Here is a 12907-nt window from a genome sequence, read left to right as displayed (position 1 = left end):
AGTTTCTATGTAACTGTTTTTATTTTATTTTAGTTTCTTTTTTGTTCAAATTTTTTTTTTTTTAATCTAAAGGACATTATCCTCACCAGACAGGTTGTCAATGAAATTAGATTTAAAGAGTTCTTAAAACTAGGTCCAGTCCAGATTATGTCCAGGTCGGACTCAGCAACACACACCTTCATTTATGTACACTCCAAAATAGGGAACACAACAACAGTTTATTTATTTGCTTGAATGTAAATGTTGCATATTATAAATAAAGGTGTATACAAATAAAAATAAAAACAATTGATTAATCGCAGAAAATGCACACGAATTGATTCAAATCCTATACGTAATCGTTGAATATACTTTTTTTTTTAGTTTTTATTTTATACAGGCATCTTCACGGTGTGCTAAACTTTCTCTCGTATTTCCAACATGGCGACTTCCGTCGCTGCCCTATTAAAAAAAACCTCTTTTATTTTATACAGGCATCTTCACGGAGTGCTAAACCTCATCTCGGGGTCTTGACCAGACCCGTTTTTCCAACATGGCGACTTTCACCGCTGGACTATTAAAACCTTGGACACCGAGGTAATAAAACATGTTTTTAAGTTCAACATAGTAACTCATATTTTGTGTAATTTAATGTTTAAGAGAATGCCTTTGTTTGAAAGAAACTATAAACGGAGGGAGGAATCCTGTCGCAGTGCTGTAAACTGTTATTGACTGGTTGAAGATGACCTAATAAGCAGCATTGTTGATGATGTAAGATTAATTACAAGTACTGAATCATTAGTTCATACACTATATTGCCAAAAGTATTTGGCTACTCATCTAAATGAGGAAAAAACAAACAAAAAAAACCCCACGTATTTCATCCCTACAAGCCTGTTTCGCAGGTTTCCCTGCTCTTCAGGGGATATTATAAAATCCCCTGCGAAACAGGCTTGTAGGGATAATATAGCCTCTGTGTTTTTTCCTGACCTGAACGTATATTCCGCTCTACCCCGGTATTGAGCACTGTATAACGGATAAACCACAGAAACCTCGACTATATATATATACTAGAGATGCGCGGATAGGCAATTATTTCATCCGCAACCGCATCAGAAAGTCGTCAACCATCCGCCATCCACCCGATGTAACATTTGATCAGAACCGCACCCGCCCGTTGTTATATATCTAATATAGACGATGCAAGGCATTAGTGAGGTTATAAAGCTTTTGCCTGTTAAAGAAAGGAGACTGATCCAATGCAGCACAGAGATTCGCGTGCCACGCTGTCACGACCCAGACGCACACCAGTGCGCAATCATATGGGAGCCGCGCTGAGCGCACCTCCAAGCGCGTCTCGCTGCCGGCGACGGCCGGGTATGTGCCCGACGCTCCAGCGCCATCCATTTTCAGGGCTAGTTGATTCGGCAGGTGGGTTGTTACACACTCCTTAGCGGGTTCCGACGTCCATGACCACCGTCCTGCTGTCTATATCAACCAGGGTGAGCCCCACCCCTTTCGTGAGCGCACTGCGCGCGGAGTGACCCCTGTTACGCGCCCCCGGCAACAGGGGTGGCGGGCAGGTAAGCTGCGCGGGCGGAGCGCGCGGAGTGACCCCTGTTACGAGCCCCCGGCCACGGGGGTGGCAGGCAGGTAAGCTGCTTACCTGCTGCGCGTGACGCCGGCCGCGGCGAAGGCGGACGAGGCGGGGTGTCGGTGCGGTGGGCGTGGTGGTGACCCTGGACGTGCGTCGGGCCCTTCTCGCGGATCGCCTCAGCTACGGCTCCCGGTGGGGCCCTCTCGGGGGAAGGGGCCTCGGTCCCGGACCCCGGCGAGGCGTCCCTTCTCCGCTCCGTAAAAGTGTCCATCTCTGCCTGCTCGTTTTTCGTATGTGGGTAACAACATTTAACTATGTATATATATTTCCGAATTGGTTTAATTGCCACCCGCCTGAATCTATTTAAAATCTAATTTTTTTTTATTTCAACCGCCCGACCCGACCCGACCCGACCCGCGGATAAAATCTAATTTTTTTTAATTTCATCCGCCCGATCCGCGGATAATCCGCGGACTCCGCGGTTGTGCCCGCAAACCGCGCATCTCTAATATATACACTATATTGCCAAAAGTATTTGGCCACTCCTCCAAATGATGAGAATCAGGTGTCCTCATCACTTGGCCCGGCCACAGGTGTATAAAATCAAGCACTTAGGCATGGAGACTGTTTCGACAAGCATTTGTGACAGAATGGGCCGCGCTCAGTGATTTCCAGCGTGGAATTGTCATAGGATGCCACCTGTGCAACAAATCCAGTCGTGAAATTTCCTCGCTTCTAAATATTCCATAGTCAACTTTATTATAAGAAAAGTGAAGAGTTTGGGAACAACAGCAACTCAGCCACCAAGTGGTAGGCCAGGTAAACTGACAGAGAGGGGTCAGCGGATGCTGAAGCGCATAGTGCAAAGACTTTCTGCACAGTCAGTTGCTACAGAGCTCCAAACTTCTTGTGACCTTCCAGTTAGCCCACGTACAGTACGCAGAGAGCTTCACGGAATGGGTTTCCATGGCCGAGCAGCTGCATCTAAGAAATACATCACCAAGTCCAATGCAAAGCGTGGGATGCAGTGGTGTAAAGCACATCGCCACTGGACTCTAGAGCAGTGGAGACGCCTTCTCTGGAGTGATGAATCACGCTTTTCCATCTGGCAATCTGATGGACCAGTCTGGGTTTGAAAATTGCCAGGAGAACGGTACATTTCGGACTGCATTGTGTCGAGCGTGAAATTTGGTGGAGGAGGAATTATGGTGTGGGGTTGTTCTTCAGGAGTTGGGCTTGGCCCCTTAGTTCCAGTGAAAGGAACTTTGAATGCTCCAGGATACCAAAATATTTTGGACAATTCCATGCTCCCGACCTTGTGGGAACAGTTTGGAGCGGAGCCCCTTCCTCTTCCAACATGACTGTGCACTAGTGATGGGTTGATGAGGCGTCATGAAGCGTTTCGACACATTGCAAAACTGTATTGATACTGTGTCGATACTGTGTCACTAAATACTGACATCTGCTGGACATTAAAAATCCCTACAGGCAACCTATGGACCGACTCAACTGACACTGATTTTATGCCCTAGTACAGGGGTCACCAACCTTTTTGAAACCAAAAACTACTTCTTGGGTACTGATTAATGCGAAGGGCTACCAGTTTGATACACACTTAAATAAATAAATATATTGTCATTTGTAAGTTACACATAAGTGTGATTTAAACAAGAATAGCTAAATAAATAAATGTATATATATAAAAAAATTGGTATTTCTGTCTGTCATTCCGTCGTACATTTTTTTTTCCTTTTACGGAAGGTTTTTTGTAGAGATTAAATGCTGAAAAAAACACTTAATTGAACGGTTTAAAAGAGGAGAAAACACGAAAAAATTTAAAATAAAATTTTGAAATATAGTTTATCTTCAATTTTGACTCTTTAAAATTCAAAATTCAACCGACAAAAAGAAGAGAAAAACTAGCTTATTTGAATCTCTTTGAAAAAATTAAAAAAAGAACATCATTAGTAATTTTTCCTGATTAAGATAAATTTTAGAATTTTGATGACATGTTTTAAATTGGTTAAAATCCAATCTGCACTTTGTTAGAATATTTAACAAATTGGACCAAGCTATATTTCTAACAAAGACAAATCAGTATTTCTTCTAGATTTTCCAGAACAAAATTTTTAAAAGAAATTCAAAATACTTTGAAATAAGATTTCAATTTGATTCTACAGATTTTCTAGATTTGCCAGAATAATTTTTTTGAATTTTAATCATAGTAAGTTTGAAGAAATATTTCACAAATATTCGTCGTCGAAAAAACAGAAGCTAAAATATTTATTATTCTTTACAATAATTTAAAAAAAAAAAATACTTGAACATTGATTTAAATTGTCAGGAAAGAAGAAGAAGAAATTTAAAAGGTAAAAAGGTATATTTGTTTAAAAATCCTAAAATCATTTTTAAGGTTGTATTTTTTCTCTAAAATTGTATTTCTAAAAGTAATAAGAAGCAATTTATTTAAACAAGTGAAGACCCATCCATCCATCCATTTCTACCGCTTATTCCAAGTGAAGACCAAGTCTTTAAAATATTTTCTTGGATTTTCAAATTCTATTTGAGTTTTGTCTGTTTTAGAATTAAAAATGTCGAGCAAAGCTTGCTAGTAAATAAATAAAATTTAAAAAATAGAGGCAGCTCACTGGTAAGTGCTGCTCTTTGAGCTATTTTTAGAACAGGCCAGCGGGCGACTGATCTGGTCCTTACGGGCTACCTGGTGACCGCGGGCACCGTGTTGGTGACCCCTGCCCTAGTATATACAATAATATAAACCAAGTCATTGTATTTCATTTAGGATTATTTCATATCTTCATTTAAATAAAAATACATTTTTATCTTTTTTAGATACAGTCAATAAATAATGTGAACATGTATCATAACATGGAAATCTAAGAGAACGTGTTGTGGATGATTGTGGACTGGGAATTTTTTAAATTTTATTTTTTTACACATTTTTATAAAAAAAAAAAAAAAAAAAAGTTTTTCCGATGTATTACATTTTAGACGATTTCTTTTCTTAGTTATTATTTCTCCGGCTGTAGAAAAGAGCCGCTCACAGGGCACAGAGGAGGCGTCAGTGCGACACAGTTCGCGTATCGGTCACGTGACCAAAACAGCTCATGATCGGTCACGTGACTTTCTAAAAGCGGTACGCGCACTGACACAGGGTTTCGCTCTATGAGCTCAACGCATGCGCCGATGCATCGGTGTTGCCGGACCCATCACTAGCGGATGCTGAAGCGCATAGTGCAAAGACTTTCTGCGCAGTCAGTTGCTACAGAGCTCCAAACTTCTTGTGACCTTCCAGTTAGCCCACGTACAGTACGCAGAGAGCTTCACGGAATGGGTTTCCATGACCGAGCAGCTGTATCTAAGCAATACATCACCAAGTCCAATGCAAAGCGTGGGATGCAGTGGTGTAAAGCACGTCGCCACTGGACTCTAGAGCAGTGGAGACGCCTTCTCTGGAGTGATGAATCACGCTTTTCCATCTGGCAATCTGATGGACCAGTCTGGGTTTGAAAATTGCCAGGAGAAGATACATTTCGGACTGCGTGGTGTCGAGTGTGAAATTTGGTGGAGGAGGAATTATGGTGTGGGGTTGTTCTTCAGGAGTTGGGCTTGGCCCCTTAGTTCCAGTGAAAGGAACTTTGAATACTCCAGGATACCAAAACATTTTGGACAATTCCATGCTCCCTGGGAACAGTTTGGAGCGGGCCCCTTCCTCTTCCAACATGACTGTGCACAAGTGCACAAAGCAAGGTCCATAAAGACATGGATGAAAGAGTCTGGTGTGGATGAACTTGACTGGCCTGCACAGAGTCCTGACCTGAACCCGATAGAACACATTTGGGATTAATTAAAACGGCGACCTCACCAATGTGTTTTTGGAAGAATGGTGGAAAATTCCTACAAACTCACTCCGCAACCTTGTGGACAGCCTTCCCAGAAGAGTTGAAGCTGTAATAGCTGCAAAAGGTGGACCGACATCATATTGAACCCTATGGGTTAGGAATGGGATGGCACTTCAAGTTCATATCAAGGCAGGTGGCCAAATACTTTTGGCAATATAATGTATCTTACAGATACATTTTTGCGTCATGAACACAATTGCGTGATATTCTAACGACAGTACCAATTAATATTTGGGTGTTTTGCAGGGTGATGGCGATGCGATGGAGCAGATACAATCCTTACTACCTGGAGCCAGAGGTGAGGAAGGAGGCGCACGACAAACTAGAAACCGAACTGAGCGCCGAGGAGAAGGCAGAGCGGGAGCTGAAGGCAGTCAGACCCATCAAGGCAGCAACCAACAGTGTCACCAGCTCGGTCTTTGACGACCCGCTCATCAGGTACTTGCACTTGTTTAAAGGATGTTTGTATAACAAACATTTCATCACTTTTGTCTGTCCGTATTCCAGTAAATTCATCAACATGATGATGAAGAAGGGAGAAAAGATTTTGGCAAGAGAGATCATGACAGAGGTACTTGAACACACCATGAAGTGTTTTACAAAACCCAAAACCAGTGAAGTTGTCACGTTGTGTAAATGGTAAATAAAAACAGAATACAATGATTTGCAAATCCTTTTCAACTTATATTCAATTGAATAGACTGCAAAGACAAGATATTTAATGTTCCAACTCAGAAACTTATTTTTTTTTTGCAAATAATCATTAACTTAGAATGTAATGGCAGCAACACATTGCAAAAAAGTTGTCACAGGGGCATTTTTACCACTGTGTTACATGGCCTTTCCTTTTAACAACACTCAGTAAACGTTTGGGAACTGAGGAGACACATTTTTGAAGCTTTTCAGGTGGAATTCTTTCCCATTCTTGCTTGATGTACAGATTAAGTTGTTCAACAGTCCGGGGGGTCTGGACTACAGGCAGGCCAGTCTAGTACCTTCACTCTTTTACTATGACTTGGCATTGTCTTGCTGAAATAAGCAGGGGCGTCCATGATAATGTTGCTTGGATGGCAACATACATATGCTTCAAAACCTGTATGTACCTTTCAGCATCAATGGTGCCTTCACAGATGTGTAAGTTACCCATGTCTTGGGCACTAATACACCCCCATACCATCACAGATGCTACCTTTTCAACTTTGCACCTACAACAATCCGGATGGTTCTATTACTCTTTGTTCCGGAGGACACAATGTCCACAGTTTCCGAAAACTATTTGAAATGTGGACTCGTCAGACCACAGAACACTTTTCCACTTTGCATCAGTCCATCTTAGATGAGCTCGGGCCCAGCGAAGCCGGCGGCGTTTCTGGGTGTTGTTGATAAAATGGCTTTCGCTTTGCATTAGAGTTTTCACTTGCACTTACAGATGTAGCTGTCACGTTCAAACACAGAGGACATCTATTAAACAAGACAAAAGGCAAGGAATCAAACAGAAACAGAATTCAATTTGGACTCAATATTGAGGAGAGACATGGCCACTGCACTCTCTGTACAGTCCTGCACCACGCTCTGACGAAGAAGGTTTTCGTCACCTCCTTTATTCAGATGTTCAATGTTCACGCACCAACACATGTCACAGCAGGAATGGGAAGTATTTAAAACAGTCATTGTTTTCGGTCTCATTGAAGTCCAAGAAGAGGATTTCTCGGGCTTGGGCTCTTCCTGGATCCAGCTGGGGCAGGTGTTGGAGGACAATGGATAACCTCTCCCGTCTCCTGACCACAGTGACTTCAAGAGGGCAGCGGGTCGTAAACAGCGTTGACCTCGGTCACCAAACAGTTGGAAGAGAGTTTGTGAAATACTTCAGAGAGAGTTCGTTTAACACTTCAAAGAGAGTTCCTCTGGAAGTTGAGCAGATCCTGCCATCTGTCCGTGTTGAAATCACAGTGGAGTTTTACGAGCCTTCTTCCTCTTGTTAGGCCTCGAAAGACAGCATTCATAATACAACGTTTCTTTTGTGATAACTTACAAACAATTATTCCAACAATTGCGACAAACTATAGTTACTGACAGTGGTTTTCTGAAGTGTTCCTGAGCCCATGTGGTGATATCCTTTACACACTGATGTCGCTTTTTGATGCAGTACCACCTGAGGGATGGAAGGTCCGTAATATCATCGCTTACGTGCAGTGATTTCTCCAGATTCTCCGAACCCTTTGATGATATTACAGACCGTAGATGGTGAGATCCCTAAATTCCTTGCAATAGCTCGTTGAGAAATGTTCTTCTTAAACTGTTGGACAATTTGCATTTGTTCAAAGTAGTGGCCCTCGCCCCATCCTTGTTTGTGAATGACTGATAATTTAATGGAATCTGCTTTTATACCCAATCATGGCACCCACCTGTTCCCAATTAGCCTGTTCACCTGTGGGATGTTCTAAATAAGTGTTTGATGAGCATTCCTCAACTTTCTCAGTCTTTTTTGTCACTTGTGCCAGCTTTTTTGAAACATGTCGCAGGCATCAAATTCCAAATGAGCTAATATTTGCAAAAAATAACAAAGTTTACCATTTCAAACGTTAAATATCTTGTCTTTGCAGTCTATTCAATTGAATATACGTTGAAAAGGATTTGCAAATCATTGTATTCTCTTTTTATTGACCATTTACACAACGTGACAACTTCACTGGTTTTGGGTTTTGTACATGCTCAACTGCAGAGAGTGCCAAGCCTGGAAATTACACTTATTCATAATATGGATAGGAAGGAAATATTTCATTGATGTGTTTATCCAAAGCAGGGCCACTATATTGAGGACAAGTCAAACCATACTTTACCCATTTTCCCCAGACTTTGGAGCATATTAAAAGGAAACAGGTGGAAAAATACCACAAAGCTCCAGAGGAGAAGCGAGAGGAGATTGAGTGCAGCCCTTACACCATCTTCCACCAGGGTATAGAGAACTGCATGCCAATCGTGGGTCTTGCTAGCGTCCAGAAAGGTGGAAGGGTCTACCAGGTCAGTGCTGATTTTGATCTTGAGAAAATAAGTTGTATGCTACGGATTAAAAAAAATGTTTTGTTTTAGATTTGAAAGGGAAACAAGTCAAGACTTTTGAGAAATGTAGTCTATTTCTGTTGAAATGTGTGTAAAAATGACTTTTAAATAATTTTTGTAGAAAAGTTACTAAGAAAAACTATTTCTAAAGGTAAAAATCTAATTTTGGGTAAGTTATTTTCAAGAAAGTAAGTTATGTATTTTCCATAAAGTTTGACATTTTAGGACCCCAAAGGGAATAAGCGGTAGAAAATGGATGGATGGATGATCATTTAGAGACATTTTTTGATTTGTGGAAAAGTCAACTTTTGAGAAAGGAAAGAGTACAAATATATTTGTTTTTGTTTTCATTGTGGCTGTAATTCTCCTTCATACACTATATTGCATACTTGCCAACCGTCCCGGATTTTCCGGGAGACTCCCGAAATTCAGCGCCTCTCCCGAAAACCTCCCGGGACAAATTTTCTCCCGAAATTCAGGCGGAGCTGGAAGCCACGCCCCCTCCAGCTGGACCTGAGTGACGTCAGGTGCACAACACCACGTAAATCGTTGGCCAACCAAAAAGTAACCCCAGTACGCTATAGCCAACATTCACCAGGAGATGGCAACAGACAAACATAGATCACTCTATTACATTCCTCCCCTTTTAGAAATGTATAGAAGTTACTCAAAATAAATAAACAACCCAACAAAAAATGCAGCAGCTCAATTAAAAAACTGTACTTAAGCCACATTCTTTTCTTTTTTTTTTAGTACTGAACTCTTAACCCTCATTTGTAAAAAAAAATAACATGCTTATTATACAAACAGTATTTGTACACCTTTAACACAGATTTTTATACTGTCTTCAGAGATTCAGTTTTTTTGGTGGTACTCGAAACCTTTCTGGGTACCTGCGAAAGGGTGTTCAGCATGGTTAGAAAAATAGTGACAGAGAATTGAACAAGGATGGACAATTCAACCCTTAACGCAACAATGAGTAGATGAGTGTTATGTGTGTGTATATGTGTAAATAAATGAACACTGAAATTCAAGTATTTCTTTTATTTATATATATATATATATACATATATATACATATATATATATATATGTGTGTGTGTGTATATATATATATATATATATATATATATACATATACATATATATATATGTATGTGTGTGTGTATATATATATATATATATATATATATATATATATATATGAAATACTTGACTTGGTGAATTCTAGCTGTAAATACACTCCTCTCCTCTTAGCCCTGCCCCCAACCACGCCCCCACCCCGACCACGCCCCCCACCCCCCACCTTCCGAAATCGAAGGTCTCAAGGTTGGCAAGTATGCTATATTGCCAAAAGTATTTGGCCACCTGCCTTGACTCACATATGAACTTGAAGTGCCATCCCATTCCTAACCCATAGGGTTCAATATGATTTTTGCAGCTATTACAGCTTCAACTCTTCTGGGAAGGCTGTCCACAAGGTTGCGGAGTGTGTTTATAGGAATTTTCCACCATTCTTCCAAAAGCGCATTGGTGAGGTCACACACTGATGTTGGTGGAGAAGGCCTGGCTCTCAGTCTCCGTTCTAATTCATCCCAAAGGTGTTTTATACTGGCCTAGTGACCTACTCAGTGGCTTAGTGGTTAGAGTGTCCGCCCTGAGATGGGTGTAGGTTGTGAGTTCAAACCCCGGCCGAGTCGTACCAAAAATTATAAAAATGGGACCCATTACCTCCCTGCTTGGCACTCAGCATCAAGGGTTGGAATTGGGGGTTAAATCACCAAAAATGATTCCCGGGCGCAGCAACCGCTGCTGCTCACTGCTCCCCTCACCTACCAGGGGGTGATCAAGGGTGATGGGTCAAATGCAGAGAATAATTTCGGCACACCTAGTGTGTGTGTGTGACAATCATTGGTACTTTAACTTTACCTTTATAGGGTTCGGGTCAGGACTCTGTGCAGGCCAGTCAAGTTCATCCACACCAGACTCCGTCATCCATGTCTTTTTGGATCTTGCTTTGTGCACTGGTGCACAGTCATGTTGGAAGAGGAAGGGGCCCCGCTCCAAACTGTTCCCACAAGGTCGGGAGCATGGAATTGTCCAACTTGTTTTGGTATCCTGGAGCATTCAAAGTTCCTTTCACTGGAACTAAGGGGCCAAGCCCAACTTCTGAAAAACAACCCCACACCATAATTCCTCCTCCACCAAATGTCACACTCGGCACAATGCAGTCCGAAATGTAGCGTTCTCCTGGCAACCTCCAAACCCAGACTGGTCCATCAGATTGACAGATGGAAAAGCGTGATTCATCACTCCAGAGAAGGCGTCTCCACTGCATACCTGCCAACTACTACGGTTTTCCCGTAATTAGTACGGTTTTCATCAACCTATTCCGGGTTACGGTTGCAGTGATAAAAAATACGGTTTTTCATTAATTAAAAAAATATATATAAAGTTTTATTCACGAAATCGCGTAACAACAATGACAATCGACACTGCTTCCCGTAACTTCCTATCAAGCCATTCCGAATGCCATGCGCGAGGCTATTTATAGCACCGCTGCCAAGCACGAGGCACCAGTTGTATGGCGTCACATTAGTGCCAAAAATCCGAGCGCATAAAAACTGTTATTGCGCGCTGATTCTCCACTTCGTGCGCGCCCGGTGCCTTTTAGCGCGCGCGCGGTGCCTTTCTGCGCGCTCTCTGTGTACTCCTGGCATCTCTCCTCGCGCTGTCATGTTTCTTTTTGGCACTTTGGGGGCGGGTATGCTTAGACGGCCCCTCCTTTCTGATTGGTCAGGCGAAAAACGCTGAAAAATGCTCAGAGCCAATCAGAAGTATAGCAGGGCGGGTCATCGTCAATATGTATCAAGATTTACGGAGGAAGAAGTGGATAAAAAAATGTCGCGCGCTGATGAAGGTTATTTCATACCACATAAACACAATACATGGTAATACAAAATGTGACCCAAATAAATAATAAGACAACAAACACCATAATCACATCTTTCAGCCAGAACTGGTCCACCAGCAATAACATCCAACCATAACATTATTTTATATTTTCCACTTCTTCTTGAACATTTGTTTTCTAATTTATGGAATTTCTTTTGATTCAGCCATAAAATTAATGAAATAATCTTTGAATTTTGTTTTTAAAATGTTAAAAATAGCTTTTAATAATGTATTCTGAAACAGTTTAAAATAATCAGAGAACTGACTAACACTGACCCTACACAACTATGTTGCACAATTAAGTCTTTTTTTTTTTTTTTAAAGCGAAAGAGGTAATTTCAACAGGTACAGCATCCTATGTCATAAGATTTGTAACAAGGCAAACCGTTTGTAAATTGGTCGAAAATCGAGCAAGTTATGGTAATTTAATTAGTACATGTACCATTGACATCAATGTAATGATTGAGGCTAGATGTCCGAGGTAAGATGGCTACAACGTTGCTACGCTGGAGAATGATTGGTCATATGAAAAATGCTCAGAGCCAATCAGAAAGGAGGGGCCGTCTAAGCATACCCGCCCCCAAAGCGGGGAGAGATGCCAGGAGTACACAGAGAGCGCGCAGAAAGGCGTCGCGCGCGCGCAGAAAGACACCACGCGCGCGCAAAATGGTGTCGTGCGCGCGCACGAAGTTGAGATTCAGCGCACGATAACAGTTTTTATGCGCTCGGATTTTTAGCACTAATGTGACGCCATACAGTTGCCATTGTTTCCAAACGAGCAAACGATCATGGAATCAGCCGGAGAAAAATCGCAAATGAGTCTTAAACCGAAAAGAAAACTGCAGTCATTCCGTGAAGAATATTCAAAAGCCTATCCGGGAATAATTATCCGTTCCAAAAAGGGTGAAAACTACGCGAATTGCACCTTGTGCAGACAAGATTTTTCGATCGGACATGGAGGAATTAGCGATGTAAAAGACCACGTTGGGACAAAAAACCACAAGTCTAATGCCGTTGCTAGCGATACAAGTGGAAAACTTTCAACGTTTTTCGTCGCCCAAACAGTGATGGTTTTAGCAACATTTTAACCTGTCTGAATGCTAATAATCATTTTGCGTCATTTGAACCCCCCACCAGGACTTTGTCCTGGACCCTGGGGCCCCTGGACCCTGGCTACTAGGTTTTTCTGATTTCAAAAGTTGGCAGGTATGCCACTGCTCTATAGTCCAGTGACGACGTGCTTTACACCACTGTATCCCATGCTTTGCATTGGACTTGGTGATGTTTGGCTTAGATGCAGCTGCTCGGCCATGGAAATCCATTCCATGAAGCTCCCTGCGTACTGTACGTGGGCTCATTGGAAGGTCACATGAAGTTTGGAGCTCTGTAGCAACTG

At 41.9% G+C, this 12907-nt stretch overlaps 1 protein-coding gene across 1 annotated transcript in view; it reads left to right on the top strand.

The window, feature by feature from the left end:
• The first annotated feature begins 457 nt into the window (after positions 1–457).
• mrps7 (mitochondrial ribosomal protein S7) overlaps positions 458–12907 on the top strand; it is a 13308-nt gene continuing 858 nt past the window's right edge. Inside the window, exons 1-4 of the mRNA XM_061974308.1 lie at positions 458–576; positions 5743–5934; positions 6004–6067; positions 8350–8517. Of these exons, the coding sequence (XP_061830292.1) occupies positions 533–576; positions 5743–5934; positions 6004–6067; positions 8350–8517 (468 nt within the window). The 5' untranslated portion in view covers positions 458–532. The remainder of the gene's footprint in view (positions 577–5742; positions 5935–6003; positions 6068–8349; positions 8518–12907) is intronic.

Source organism: Nerophis lumbriciformis, linkage group LG22 (assembly GCF_033978685.3).
Source record: "Nerophis lumbriciformis linkage group LG22, RoL_Nlum_v2.1, whole genome shotgun sequence".
NCBI classification, from domain to species: domain Eukaryota; kingdom Metazoa; phylum Chordata; class Actinopteri; order Syngnathiformes; family Syngnathidae; genus Nerophis; species Nerophis lumbriciformis.
This window is presented reverse-complemented; position numbering and strand designations above follow the sequence as displayed.